This window comes from Arachis hypogaea, chromosome 17, assembly GCF_003086295.3.
Source record: "Arachis hypogaea cultivar Tifrunner chromosome 17, arahy.Tifrunner.gnm2.J5K5, whole genome shotgun sequence".
In the NCBI taxonomy this organism is placed as follows: domain Eukaryota; kingdom Viridiplantae; phylum Streptophyta; class Magnoliopsida; order Fabales; family Fabaceae; genus Arachis; species Arachis hypogaea.
This window is the reverse complement of record NC_092052.1, coordinates 113,936,088-113,952,190: the sequence shown is the minus strand read 5'-3', so window position 1 is coordinate 113,952,190 and position 16,103 is coordinate 113,936,088. Positions and strand designations below refer to the sequence as shown.

Below are 16,103 nucleotides of genomic sequence, written 5' to 3'. Positions count from 1 at the left end.
TCAAGGTGGTCTGGACCATTCCTTGTCACCAAGGTCTCCAAATATGGACAAGTAGAAATCATGGAAGAAAAGTCACAACGAACCTTCATTGTGAACGGTCAAAGACTCAAACATTACTTGGGAGATGTGGAGGAGAAGGACAAAGTTAAATATCACCTCAACTGAGGAAGCTGACCGTCAAGCTAATGACGTTAAAGAAGCGCTTGTTGGGAGGCAACCCAACCTGAGGTAATATCTTGTTGCTGTTTCTTTTATTTGTTTCAATAAAAAGGGTGAAGTAGTTTCTGTGCATTGCAAAGAATTAAGTTTGGTGTTTCACACCAAACAATGAATTCATGGATCAATAATTCAAAGGGGAATGTGTGACTCTAAGTTTGGTGTTCCACCATAAAGATCAACTGAACACAACAACCTTTGAATTATATGAAAGGAACAACCATTCTAAGCAGTCACAGAAATGCTTAAAACCCTTAGTAGCAACTTCATTCCAAGAGAACTCAAGGATTCAAAGAACAGAGAAGTAAGTGGGAGACTAAGTTTGGTGTTCACACACCAACCTAAGACTCCGATACTTACCCACACATGGTTGAGCTAACCACTCAAGTGCTTGAGAAGCAAGCAACTTCATCACTCTTTGCAGGAAAGGAAACAAGAATCTTAAAGCATGAAGCAACATTTAGGAGAAGAAGGAGAAATCAAATTGTTTCCTGACAACAAAGAGAAAACAAGGAATTTCACAAGGTGGTATTGTTCCTTGATAATTCTTTAAAAAGGGCAAACAAAAGCATGCGTGTTCTGGTTTAAACTGTAAATGTTGAATCTTTCTGGAATGTGAAGTTTTTAGTATATGTGTCTGTTGTTTGCTTTGAATAAAGTGAAATAACTTCACCTTCTTAAACAAGTGCTTGCCATGCTTGTTCTGTTTCCAAAAATAAAAGAAAAAGTTGAACAAAAGTAACTTGGCTAAATTAGTGACAAATCAAGTAGAATTAAGTGGTGGTATGCATGCTTGATTGTTTAGTCAGATCACTGGAATTAGAGTGTAGAATTATCATTCTTTGTGTAGAAATTGAAAACTGTCTATGGATCTTGATGAATAAATGTCTTTGGCCATAAAAAAGAAAGAAAAAGAAGAAGAAAAAGCCACTGAAAAAGGGCAACCAAAAAGCAAAAAAAATTGAGAAAATAAGCTAGGTACCAATGGTTTGAACTTCTGAGACAAATGCCTGTGGTGTTTATGTATTACGGATATGCTTGGATGAATAGGTTCTGAGGAGTGTTTCAACACTTGGTAACTTGGGTTAACTAACCCGGGATTATCAACCAAAAGTCCATTATCAAGAGCAACCTAAATACAAAACATTTAGTCACACAAAGAGGTGTTGGGCACCAATGTCTCAAGAAGAAATGTGAACTAAAATGCCTGAAGTGGATATGTGTAGTGCACTGATAAGAAAAAGAAAATGCCAAAGGCTTGTGCAACACATGACACTAAGCAAACAAGGAGCAAAGAAGCTCTAAGAAAAAGAAAAGAAAAACAAAGAAGAGGAAAGTGCCAAGGACATAAGAATAACAAGAGGCCATAGCAGTGTTTGATGGATGCAATGAAAAAGTGATAATCTTACCTGATAAGAATGAAAAAGTGATGCTGCAACTTTCTGCATAAAACCCTTCTGATGAACTTCAAATGCTTGCTAATATAGCCAATGTAATTGCTTTCTGTTTCATACTTTCTTCTCAAATAACTCAGGACTTGCTTAGGGACAAGCAAGTATTAAGTTTGGTGTTGTGATGCCAAGACATCTTAGGCTAGTTTCACTAGCATTTTCCTGTCAGTTTTAGTTGTTTTATGCATTTTCTTGAGCTTAAAGTAACCAAAAATGGTTAAATGAAGAACAAAGCAATGAACCATCCAAACAATATGATTTTGATGCAAATTCCATGAGTTTTAGTTATATTACTTGAATGCTATGAATGGAAGATTTCTCATGAAATTTTGCAAGACTTTGATGCATTTGTTTGGATGATTTCAGGGAAGAAGAGGCTAAGCAAGGAAGCAACAAAATCAATAAAGGAAGCTTGAATATCACATGTGGAGTTTAAGTTCCAGTTTAAGCCTAAACTGGAGCTTAAACGCCAGAATCATGAAGGCTAAGGAATGCTGGAATTGAAGTTAAACCTCCAGTTTAACCTTAAACTGGAGGTTAAACGCCAGAATGAAAAGTCTCACCAAAGAAGCATTCCACGTTTAACCTCCAGTTTGACCTCAAACTGGAGGTTAAACGCCAGAATGATAATGCCACTCAGGAAGGAGTTCCACGTTTAACCTCCAGTTTGACCTCAAACTGGAGGTTAAACGCCAGAATAGGAAAAGCACCAGGGAGCCATTTCCACGTTTAAGCTCCAGTTTGACCTCAAACTGGAGCTTAAACGTGTTCGACCAAGAACTCTCCTCCAGGGTTGCTCTCTCCATTCCCACGTTTAAGCTCCAGTTTGACCTCAAACTGGAGCTTAAACGTGTTCGACACCTCCAGGGCTACTCTTCTAAGCTTCCACGTTTAACCTCCAGTTTAACCTTAAACTGGAGGTTAAACGTGTTCGACCTCCAGGATGCCTCCTTCCATTTCCACGTTTAACCTCCAGTTTAACCTTAAACTGGAGGTTAAACGTGTTCGACCTCCAGGGCTGCCCTTCCTATATCCACGTTTAAGCTTCAGTTTAACCTTAAACTGAAGCTTAAACGTGTTCGACTACATGACTCTCCAGGGTTGCCTTCTTCCATTTCCACGTTTAAGCTTCAGTTTAACCTTAAACTGAAGCTTAAACGTGCTTCTACAAAAGGCCTCACTGGAAGTGTCTGGCGTTTAAGTTGCAGTTTAAGCTTAAACTGCAACTTAAACGCCACTCTTGGAAAAGGTTTCTGGACCAAAAATATTGTGGTTTAAGTTAGTATTTGAGCACAATCATTAACTTAAACTTATTCTGGTATGAAACCCAATTGAATATCATGGTTTATGGGATTGGGCCTGAAGGATTGATGAGTTTGAAATCTCAATGTATTGAGTCATGTGTCATTATTTGATTATCACTAAGTTGGCTCAATGAATGTTACAGAATTTGGATCAACAACCTCATCAAGATTATGGATCATAAACCCAAGGCAAAAGGAAAGCATGGAGAGGCCTCAAAGCCCAAGAAACACAACAGAAGCTCAATATAGAAAGTGTATAAATAGGATAGAATTTAAGTTAGAAAGGACCCCTTTTACTTTGACCTTCACTTTTAGCTAGTTTTCATATCTTTGTAATTGAATTCAGAGCTATGACTCACTAAACCCCCTTTCATTGGGTTAGGGAGCTCTATTGTAATTCAATGAATCAATAATAGTTTATCTTCTTCTTCAATCTTTTCTCTTGAATTTTGTTAGAAAGCTTCTCGATCTAATTCCATTGGGTAGTTGTCTTGGGAAAGAAACTACCCATAATTGGAATCCTTCGGAACCTTGGGAAAGGAATGGAGGATTCATGCTAGAGAAGCTTTCTCACAGTGAATTGGATTGGGGTTTGGATGGATATTGTGACATGTAATCCTACCAAATTGTGGTTCATGAAACTGTGTGGTATAATCAGTGATCGAGCATCATCTCTTCTTATGAACACTTAAACCAAGGGATTGGGAATTTGTTCATTTTTAGAGAGTATTGGTGAGCCAAGGGATTGGGATCCAATCATATAAGATTGCCAAGCAAAATTCAATGAACGCATTGCTTGAGGAAGAGATAAACATGTTTTGATTCGGAGATCTCAATATCTCCTATAACCCAATGAATCCCCCAATTCTGATTTCCATCTTCTCTTTACATTCTGCAACTCAATTCATGCAATCAACCCCCATTCCCTTTTAATTTCAGCAATTTAGTTTCTGCTCTTTAATTCATGCAATTTAAGATTCCGCCATTTAATTTTCTTGTCATTTACTTTTCCCGCCAATTTTACATTCCGCAATTCTCATCTCAATTTTGATTCCGCTCAACTAGAACACACTTCTAATCCGAATTGCTCACTCAACCAATCCTTGTGGGATTCGACCTCACTCTATTGTGAGTTTTTACTTGACGATAACCGGTGCACTTGCCGGAAGGAATTTTGCCGATCGTGCAACTTCCTAAATCGTAGCATAACTAGTTTATGCGCATCACGCACGTTGCAGAATCGACCAGGGGCGCGCACGCGTGCCATGCGCGCATGCGCCGATGATGGCACATGACCTCATTAATGCAACACGTGCCTGGCGATTTGAGAGGGTTTCTGAACCCAATTTTGGCGCCAAATTGCTAAGGGAAAGGAATAAAAGGATGAAGGATTAAGGGGAAGGCATATCAATCATCATTATCATTATCATCATTCCCAACTAACTAATCACTTTAGTTTAAGGTTTTAGAGAGAGAAGCTCTCACTTCTCTCTAGAATTAGGATTAGGTTTAGTTCTTAGATCTAGGTTTAATCTTTGCTTTCTTCTACTTCTATCTCTCAATTCTTTGTTGCTACATTCAATCTTCTTCTACTCTTTTGTTGTAATTTCCTTGATGTTGTTCTTATATTTTGTTGTAGATCTAGTATTGTTCTTTCTACATTCTTCCAATTCAATAAGAGGTAATTCATAATAAATGTGTCTTCTTTGTTTTCCTATTGTTGATCTTTTGTTTTTGTTTCTATTGTTGATCTCTTGTTTTTGTAGTTGTAGATTCCTTTAATTCTTGCAATTAATAATGTTTACTTCTATTGCACTTTATGTGTTTGTTGAAATGTCTCTTTTAGTTTTAGTGTAGATTTTGTTCCTCTTGGCCTAGGTAGAGTAATTAGTGACACTTGAGTTATCTAATTCCTTTGTTGATTGATAATTGGAGAGATTGCTAATTGGTTTGGAGTGCACCAAAGCTAGTCTTTCCTTGGGAGTTGGCTAGGACTTGTGGCTCAAGTCAATTCATCCACTTGACTTTCCTTTAATTAGTAAGGGTTAACTAAGTGGTAGCAATGAACAATTCTCATCACAATTGAGAAGGATAACTAGGATAGGACTTCTAGTTCTCACACCTTTCCAAGAGCCTTTTATAGTTTTTAGTTTATTTTCATTGCCGTTTATTTTTCATGCCTCTTATCCAAAACCCCAAAATAACTCATAACCAATAATAAGACACTTTATTGTAATTCCTAGGGAGAACGACCCGAGGTCCAATACTTCGGTTTATAAATTTTAGGGGTTTGTACTTGTGACAAACAAATTTTTGTATGAAAGGATTATTGCTTGGTTTAGAAACTATACTTTACAACGAGAATTCATTTGTGAAATTCTAAACCGTCAAAAATTCATTCGTCACGTACATGGCGCGTACGCGCACGTCCAGCATTTTCGACCATCCACGCGCGCGCGCCATGCGTGCGTACGCGTGGATTGAGAAGTTCCAACCTCCATACATTTTCCAGAGAGTTGTGCCTGCGCCGCGCCAACGTTGTGCCTCTGGCACAAACCCCACTTGCGCACACGCGCACATGACGCGTACGCGCCACTCTCGAAATAAGCCAACGACGCGCGCGCGCCATGTGTGCGTACGCGCGGATTTCTTTCTCCCATCCACTTTTCTTTTCTTCTCCTCTTTCCAATTCTTTCCTTCTCCTTTCTTCTTCCCTTCTCCTACACCTCATCCAACACTTCCAAACACCATGGATAACCATTTATTTTAGTTAGTTAATTAGTTAGTTGGTTAGTTAATTAGTTAGTTTTAGTTTAGTTTTCATTTTATTTTCTCTCTTTTCATCATAAGTGTTGGAGTATTGACTTTGTTTACTATACATTGCTATATCCCTTATTGCCTAAATGCTATTTTAGCATGAATGTTTTTAGATAATCTTTGTTGGATTCTATGATTGAGGTTATATTTTGTTACTTGGTTTTGAGTTCTTCATGCTTACCTTTTTGAAAAAATACCAAGTGATGAGAATTGTCTTCGAGCTTATAACTCTTTTGAATTGCATGTTGTAGCTAGCCACCATGTGATTTGGATCCTTTTTCCTCGATTAGGCTACCTCTTGATGGATGATGTTGAGCATTTACCTTAATGCATTGTATTTCATGATTATATCCATCCATATGTTTGACTTGAATGCTTTCATGCTTCTCTAATGCTTGTCTTACCTTACAAGCTTACTTAAAGCATCTCAAGCACACTAGGATAAGTGACGTGCATGCTTCTTTTGTGACATAGCTCTTTATACTAATGTGTGTTCTAAACCGCGCAATTTAGAATTCACACACCTAATATTTCTTAATGTCACACTAATTCCCTCCCCTCATTCTAGTGATTTACCTCATTCCAACAATGTATGCTTCCTTGCTTTTATATCTTCTCATCTTATGGTGTTGTATTTTTGTTTTTCATGATAAATGCACCACAAGCGAACATGGAAGCACGACTAAGAACATGCAGCAATCCGGAGAGTCGCTGTACCCCCTTGCTCATCTTTGAATGCACCGAGGACGGTGCAAACTTTTAAGTGTGGGGAGGTCGTCCGACCGGTCGGCGATTTTGGGTGACAAATTTCTAATCCCAACACTTTTGCATTTCATTTTTAGGTTTTTAGGATTTTTACTTGCATTTTCTTATTTTTGCATATGTATACACAATAAGCTTAGTCAAGATAATGAGAATTTTTCAAGATTTCTATCTATAGGGCATGTCAATTGATTTGAGTGAAAACTTTTCATAGAACTTGCTTGAATTATATATATTGTGGAACATGTTTTGAGCTAAGAACACAAGCTTGTGAGACTTGAGCCTAATAGCGTGGTTACATCTTATAACCACAACACAAGCTTGTGAGACTTGAGCCTAATAGCGTGGTTACATCTTATAACCACTTATTTTCATTCTTGTGTGCATTATTCTCTTCCTATGATTGTAATCTTTGATTTGTTTGATTCTTTATGTCCATTATTTTGTGTATTCATGCATTTATATGATTGAGGCCATCATTTTATTAGCTCACTTACCCAAATAGCCTTACCTTTTATCTTCCTTTGTTAGCCAAAGTTGAGCCTACGCTTAACCCACTTATTCTTATTTTAGCACATTACAAGCCTTAAAGCGAAAAACAATAAATGTCCTTAATTTGGATCTTTGATTAGCTTAGGCTAGTGTGTGTGAGTATCATTCAAGTGTGGGAACCTTGGGACATTGGGTGAATAAAAGGGTAGTTTTGTAATGTTATTGGAAATATTGAGAATTGGGTACATACTCATGTATTGATCAAATGTAAAACCTTATGCATTGGGGTTCTTGTATATAAAAAGAAAAAAAATAAGAAAAACAAAAGAAAAAGAAATAAAAGTGAAAAAGAAAAACAATATGGAAAAGAAAAGAAAAAAATAGAAAAAGAAAGAAAAAAAAGAATAAAAATAATAAAAAGGGGACAAAATGCCCCAAAGTGAAGCTCAATAAGATCAATGCATAAGTGCTGTGAAATGAAAAGAAAATGCATGAGTATGTGAAAAAGTGAGAAAATGGGTAGTTAGGTTAGAACTTAATTGTATAGGATGTCATAGGTTAGGTGGGAAGTCTAAGTTTATCAAAGATTCAAATTTTAAGCTCACTTGACCAAATATGCATCCTACCTTGACCCTAACCCCATTACAACCAATGAAAAGACCTCATGATACTTGTATGCATGCATGAAATAAATGTTGATTGTTAGAAGAAAAACAAATCTTGGAAAGCATGAAATAGAGGAGAATCGAGTGAATCAACCCTAAACACTTGAGCGAATAGAGTGCAAACACATCCGGTGAGGGTTTGATGCTCAATTACATGTTTTCACCTATGATCATCATTCTTCATGCAAGTTTGTGAAAATATTTAATAGCTCAATTCAATTGTGGATTAGACTTGCTAGTCCTTAGCCCTTGTGCATATATGCTTCTTGGGAATTGATTTATTTCGACCAAGCAATTGTATTCATTTAGATAGTTGCATTTAGGTAGATTGCACTTAGTTAGTTTCCATTAAATAAATGCCATGCCCTTTACTTCATTCTTGGTTTAAGCATGAGGACATGCTTGGTTTAAGTGTGGGGATGTTGACAAACCCTATTTTGACGATTTATCTTGTATTGATTTTTGGGGATTTTATCACCTTTTACCCATATTTATTCAAGAAATAGCATGGTTTTGTATATTCTCCTTTAATTGTGCTTGAATGTGAAAACATGCTTTTTAGGACTCAAAATAGCTAAATTTAATTCACCTTGATTCTATTAGATGCCTTGATATGTTTGTTAAGTGATTTAAGGTTTAGGAGGCAAAGATTGGATCAAGGGAATGAAGAAAGAAAGCATGAAAAGTTGGAGAACTCATGAAGAAATGGAAGAACCGGAAAGCTGTCAAGCCGACCTCTTCGCACTTAATCGGCCATAACTTGAGCTACAGAGGTCCAAATGATGCGGTTCCAGTTAGGTTGGAAAGCTAACATCCGGGGCTTCGAAACAATATAAGATTTGCTATGGTTGAACCGCTCATGATGACGCGTACGCGCATAGTACGCGCACGCGCCGTTGCTGCCACCTGGTTCACTTAAAGCAAAACGTGGCCAGCGAATTCTGAAGCCTTGTGGGCCCAATCCAACTCATTTCTGATGCTATTTAAGTCAAGGATTGAAGGGGGAATGGATATACTTACATACTTTTACATACTTTTCATACTTTAGATGTTAGTTACCAATTAGTTTAGTTTAGCTTTGTAGTTAGTTTCTAGAGAGAGAAGCTCTCACTTCTCTCTAGAATTAGGATTAGGTTTAGTTCAATAATCTTAGATCTAGGTTTTAATCTTTGCTTTCTTCTACTTCTACCTTTCAATTCTTTGTTGTTACATTGCAATTTCCTTTATGTTGTTCTTATGTTTTGTTGTAGACCTACTATTGTTCATTCCATTTTCTTTCAATTCAATAAGAGGTAATTCATGTAGATCTTGTTTCCTTTAATTGTTGTTAATTCTTTACATTTGATTGTAGTTAGAATTAATTCTTGTGATTGATTTACTATGTTTTCCTTTTGTGCCTTCCAAGTGTTTGATGAAATGCTTGGTTGGATTTTAGAGTAGAGTTTTATGTTCTTGGCTTGGAAAGGTAACTTAGGAACTCTTGAGTTATTAATGTCCAAGTAATTGATGATTGGGATCCATTAACTCTAGTTCTCACTAATTGAATTAGTAGAGAGTTAGGACTTATGGAGTAGGATTGATATAGCTCATTTGACTTTCCTTTACTACTAGTTAGAGGATGATTTAATGAGATTAATCCTTGCCAATTTTCATATTGTGGTTAGTGATTAGGATAGAGATCCTTGACCACCAACCCTTGCCAAGACCTTTTTAGTTGTTAGTTTCTTTTCATTGTCATTTACATTTCATGTCTCTTATCCCAAAACCCCAAAATACAATCCATAACCAATAACAAGACACTTCATTGTAATTCCTAGGGAGAACGACCCGAGGTTTAAATACTTCGGTTTATAGAATTTAGGGGTTTGTTACTTGTGACAAACAAATTTTTGTATAAAAGGATTATTGTTGGTTTAGAAGCTATACTTTACAACGAGATTTCAATTGTGAATTCTAAACCGTCGAAAATCCAATCGTCACTTCTTCTCTCAAACTTTTAGTCTTGGGTGATGAAGTCTTCTCCAATCCTACACTGTACACAAATCTATGGTTGGTGGCTTGCAATATGCCACTATTACTCGACCAGAAATCTCCTTTTCAGTAATAAAGGTAGCACAGTTTCTTCACAATCCCCTCAACTCTCATTAGAAAGCTGTAATATGGATCCTCAGGTACCTGGCAGGGACAACACATCATGGCTTAAGGTTTAGTAAGTGCACAAACTTTAGAATTTATAGTTTCTGTAACTCGGATTGGGCTAGTGACATTGATGACAGAAATTCAACCAATGGATATGGAATCTATCTTGGCCCAAATCTGGTGTCTTGGGCAAGTCGTAAGCAGGCTGCAGCATCCAGGAGTAGCACTGAAGCAGAGTTTCGAGATATCTCTGATGCTAAGATTTTATAGTTGGTCGCTATATTAATCCTTAACAACCGATTTATTGACTACTATCTTAGCGGACAACTATTTATCAACATATTTTTAAGTCGGTTGTTAATTCGGTCGCTAAATTATAAAATAGCAACTAATTTAGCGACCGAATGCTTTAAAACTAGTATTTTATAGTTTGTCACTAAATAAATCACTATCTTAACACTTAGCAACCGATTTAACGACTAACTTCTTAGTGACCGATTTAACGACCAACCACCATTAAGCTTGTTTTTATATTGGTCGAAAATTCTGTCGCTAAATTAAATATAACGACCAATTTAGCCATCAATATATCCTAAAAGCTTGTTTTTTGTTTTAGTTGCTAATTCGGTTGCTAATTGAAATTTAGCGACTGATTTTTTTTTAAATCCTAGAAAAATTTGATTGACCGTCACTAATAGTAATCGATTGATTTTGTTGGTCGCTAAAATCGGTCACTATTTTAAAATTTTCTTGTAGTGTCTCGCATCAGTTTTAAATATATATTATTTATTCACTGAATTGCAAATCTCATTCTCTTTCCTTTTTATATTTTTTAGATACAGATATTAATTCGATCGAGTGCTAATCTTTTAATTCCTAAATATATATAAGCTATTTGGTGACTCCTTAACTTTCAAGAACCATGAAATATGTATTGTAATTTTTGAATCTCTTAACTCTACTTATGTTCCATATATCACACACAAAATCCACTATATTTATTTAATAATAAAATTAGTATATATATATTGAATCTCTTAACTCTACTTATGTTCCATATATCACATACAAAATCCACTATATTGATTTAATAATAAAATTAGTATATATATATATAAAATAAAGTTAGCTTGAACTACATATTTTGAAAAGAATTATTAGGCTTGCTAGGAAATCCATTTTTTTTGTGTAGGTCACTATTTAAATTGGGTTGTGACAAATATTTATTCAATATTAAATTTTAAATACTAAATTCTAAATCATCAATCATAAATTTTAAATTTTAGTAGTATAAAAATAAATTATTATACCAAAATATTAACTAATATTAATAAAAAATATTAGTTCCTAAAATTTCTCTTATTTTGATGACTTTACTTGACGACCAGCTTCGTGTTAATATATGATACATGAACCGTGATTATCAGCGAAATTTGTTGATGAAAAATTTAGTTTTATAGTTGTTGCTTCATTTCACCCTTTGACGCAATATATGATCCATGAATCAGACAAGCAAAGAATCAAATTAAAAGAAGCAAAAAGGAAGTACCATATAATGTATTATTTATTTCATCATTAGATGAGACAACAGTGTATTATTAGTACATATATATATGGCACCTTCGTGTAATGTATGTGGACTCTGCATCAACAATCAATATAATGATACATATTGATCATCAAAGGAAGAAGATAAACAAAAGACAGGGAATGTCCCATACTGAATAATAATAACATATATAAGAGATCACATATATACCACCCCCTCAAAACATGGTTTAATTTCCAAACACAATATAACTGTCTACATATGTTATAGCTCAACGTTTTTTCTTTAATTTGTTGTCTCTAATCTTCTAGGTAACCGACTAAATCGTCTAATCGTGCTGCTTCAGGGTTCTCCTCTATCTCATGTTCAGCTGGTGGTGCCACGAATGACAGATCATCTTCTGCTACAACAGGTGTAACAGTTGGTGGTGCCTTAGTGGGAGCCACCACTGGAGATGAAGAAGGAGAAGAAGAAGAAGAAGAAGAAGGTGTCGGTGCTTCTCTTGGTGTAGGTGCATATGCTGGTGAACGTGTTGGTGCAGATATTGGTGCCTGTCTTGGTGAATATGATGGTGGATATGATGGTGATAGACGCCTAGGTAAACTGAATGGGGAAGGTGCCTGTGATGGAGAATATTTGTCGTCGTCTTCTGTTATATCTGAATCTGATGGTTCAGATTCCGGAGCAAATGGTGAAAGTGATGGTGATGGTGATGGTGATGGTGATGGTGATGGTGAGGGTGAGGATGAGGTTGAGGCTGGTGCAGGAGCAGCAGCAGAAGGAGAAGGAGAAGGAGAAGAAGAAGGTGTAGAATCATCACCATCTTCATCACCGCTCGTCTCATCTGCTGCAGGTTCTTCAGCTGCATCTTCAACTGATGAAGGTGATGGTGATGGTGCTTTGGAAGGATTTCCGGCTTTCCCGCCACTACTCCCATTCAATATAATAACCACCAATCAGCTTTTTTTTTTTTTAATTTTAATAATTATAAAAATAATTTATTAATAAAAAATTAACTAATATTAAACAATTAAAAATTAATTTCTCGTATATAATCTCAAAAATAGGTTAAACAAAACTTAAAATTTCACATAATTTTTGTTATTTATAAATAAATCATATTATGTATGTAAAAAAAATACTATTTCCACTAAAATATTTTTGTGTAAGGATGATATTATAAATCATTAAATATTCAATTAAAATATACTAAATCACTAAATAATTTATAATATTATTTTTATATAAAAATATTTTTATATGAATAATTATTATAAAATAAAATTAATCATCAAATTATTTATTTGAATAATAAAAAATATATATTAAAAATATATAAAATAATATATATTTATATATCAATATATTATAACAAATTTGATAATTATTTTTTATTATAAAAATATTTTTTTTATAAATTTAAATGATTATTCAAAAAAAATATTTAAAAGAATTTAATATATTTCATTAAGTTAATATAAATTCATAATAGTAAAGAGCCATTTAATTTCTCAAATTATTCTAATTAAAAAAAAATTAAAATGAAAGGATATTGAAAATCTTACATGGCTGATTGAGAAACCCAGTCAGACATGGATGGTGGTACAGGTACTCCGCCGAAACCATGAGAAGCCATGAGATCTTTCGCAGCTGAAGCTCCATCAGCGCCACTGGAAGCGGCGACATTGGCGGCTGCACTGGCAGCATCGGAGACACTGGTGCCGGAAGCTTCCAAAGCCTTCTTAGCCTGGTCAAGAGTGTCTTGTGATAAACCACCACCGCCGCCTAAGAAACTCGTCCATGACGATGAATCAAAACTCTGACCCAAAGCTGTACGGAATGGCGTTGCCAGAACCAATGAAAATAACAAAACATACGCTAAATTTTCCATTTTCTCCGATTATAATTCCTTCTTCCCTTGCCGGAACCAAAGCAAGGATTTCCAAGAACCACGCCCCGAGAGGATTTTGCAGACAAACAAGGTGCGCCTTTATTCCATTGAATCTTAGCTCTTTTTATATATACCCTTTTTCCGCCATCACGCGCTTAGCTTTCTGCTTCACACAATTAAATGTACGTTAAGCTAATCATCATCCGATTCTTACGTTCATATTTTTTCTTCAATGGTCAATGTGTCTGGTTGTATTGCCATTTTTCTCATGCAAACCCTTCCTTTTCGCTTTCAATACTACTTGTATCTACTCTTTAATTAGTTCCTGGTTGGTAATGACTTCTTTGATTTCTCCGCTCTTAATTTGATATGCCATAAATAACATACCTTTTTAAATTCTTTTTTTTACTTATTCTATAATTTTTTTTTTTGGTTTTTTTACTTATTCTATAATATTTATCCATATGTGGTGTATAATTTTAAGAAAAAAAAAAAATTCAAGAACCGACATAATTTATTATGTTTGGCTAATATTTTTAGTTATTAGTTTAATTTGTTTTAGTTTAATAATTTAATAATATATTTTTAACTTATTATTTCAAACATTGTTGATTAACTATTAATAAAAAATAATAAATTTTATTAATTTTTTAGTATTTTTTTAATTTTAAATACAAAAATATTAAAAAATTATTAAAATTTATTATTTTTAGCCATCACTTAATTAGATATTAATTCAATTTTTTTAATTTAATTTTTTTAATCTAATAATCCAATGACATATTTTATTCTATATTTTTAAACTTTAATAGCTAACTAATAACCAAAATTAATCACCTTTAACATTCTTTTTAAATAATAACTACATTTTATCTTATAACTAATGATAAGTATGAAATAGAAGTAAAAAAATGACGCCTTGTTTAACAAAATTTTAATGCATGTTATAGTATAATAATATAATTTATTCATGTACTTGTTACAAATTACAAGGAGGGTGAATCATCAATATAGCAGGAAACAAACATAAATACACATTATATTACATGAATACAAATTGGAAAATAATAAGCGGTTATCTTGTATACACTGCTGATACTTTTGTTTTCTAGTGAGGCAGAACGTATAGTAAACTGTAGTCCACAGCTCTTAATTTTATATTCACCTGCCAAAGGAAACAGGATTATGAAAATAATTAATAAAGAGCGGAAAAAGAAAATCATTCAACCTTGCAAGAAAATTTAATAATATGTGAAAAATAAATAATAACCTAGAAACATATCACGTGCATGTGATCTAAAATGTGATGGATTAGATTTCATGTGGGTTCCCTTTTTAAGCGTTGGATTTAATTTCATGTGGATATCTTTGGAAATTGAGAAGTATATCATTTCTAAATTGATTTTATAAATAAACAAATATATCATTAATGATTCCTTCGATGGATCGCGTGTTCTTAATAAGGTTAGAACAATTTATCTAGTATTTGTCCCAAAATAGCATGGATATATGATAGGATGACATAGAATTTGTCTTTACAACTATAAAATAAAATTATTCATATAAAATACACGTTAAAATATAAAATAATATATATAAATGTATAAGAATATACAGTAACTCGCTAATTTAATAGTTGATTTTTATTGGCAGATAGATTTTTGTTGTTTTTATAATGTTACCTTCTAATTTGATGAATGGTGATAGTAAAGGTTATTGGCCATAGATATGCCTTCCATTGATGCCACCACTACCTCTGTACCTGGGAAGTGGAATTTGATCACGCTCTATTCGAATCACATCTTCTTTAAGCACCTCATAGTGCCTCTTCACCTCCTCAACGGATTTGCCACCCACGGCGTTCGCCACCTTCTGCCACCGGTTTGGGTCCTCCGGCCCATGCACCGCAAGAGCATCCTCAAAGCGCCTATTCTCTTCTCTTGTCCAACCCATTATTGATATATATTGAAGAAAAGAGACGTACAATAATGCCACAATAACCTAGAGATCGATGTTAATAGTAGCTTCTAGCTTATCACACACTCTTTCTTATGGCCTTTGGATTAGGCTTTCAAGGTCCTTAAATAAGCTAAGGGGCGTGTCAAGTGGGTATTATATATTAATGTATATATTAGTACTTGTTAATATATAATGCAAGTTGGCAAATAATAGTACGACTTTTGTGTAATTGAACATACAAGATATGATTCCCTAACGAACCTTTTAGAATGTGGCTCCAAGTTGTGAGGGGTCAATTAAGTAGTACCCTTTTCTTTATATGTAGTACTATATATGCTCTCTCTAGTCATGTCTATATGTGTAGAATTTCTTCAAGTTTTTGTCATGATGGTGGGGATTAGATGCCCATGCCAATATATATAGATATTATTCGCTAACAATATACCATGTACCAAAAAAGTAAGCTAAGATATTCTGCCTCTCTTTTAGCGAGACACAGAATAATTATCCCATCACTTATTTAGCAACTTGAAGTAATATACTTTGTCCATCATCATTAGCATATAAATATATATGAAATAGTCAAGAATATGTATATTGTGGAGCGCGGGTTCATATCCTCACTGGTGAATTGCAATGCTTCACAGCTATATAACGAAATAAGTTAGTCGCTGCTTATTATACATATTAATTCGAGTTGAAATTAGTGTTCGTGATTCTCATTCAACTAACTGGGTTACTTAGACTTTCTTCTCACTTTTTGATTGTTTAATTATATATTCAGAGATTTGAACCGAAAGCCAAATATATTGTGCCTCCTAAGCCGGACGTAACCGGCAACTCCAATGTATAACAATA

At 34.4% G+C, this 16,103-nt stretch overlaps 1 protein-coding gene and 1 long non-coding RNA gene across 2 annotated transcripts; both read right to left on the bottom strand.

Moving 5' to 3' along the window:
• Nucleotides 1–11,392: 11,392 nt before the first annotated feature.
• On the bottom strand, nt 11,393–13,629 carry LOC112762456 (uncharacterized). Its single transcript, XM_025808290.3, has 2 exons — nt 12,961–13,629; nt 11,393–12,322 (listed from the first exon to the last, which is right to left on the bottom strand). Exons 1-2 carry the CDS (start codon nt 13,284–13,286, stop codon nt 11,695–11,697), a joined length of 954 nt encoding a protein of 317 aa, XP_025664075.1. The 5' UTR covers nt 13,287–13,629; the 3' UTR covers nt 11,393–11,694.
• Nucleotides 13,630–14,233: 604 nt separating this feature from the next.
• Nucleotides 14,234–15,531, bottom strand: LOC112765202 (uncharacterized). Its single transcript, XR_003183557.2, has 2 exons — nt 14,969–15,531; nt 14,234–14,451 (listed from the first exon to the last, which is right to left on the bottom strand). It is a non-coding gene; the product is annotated as an uncharacterized lncRNA (long non-coding RNA).
• Between the last annotated feature and the right edge of the window lie 572 nt (nt 15,532–16,103).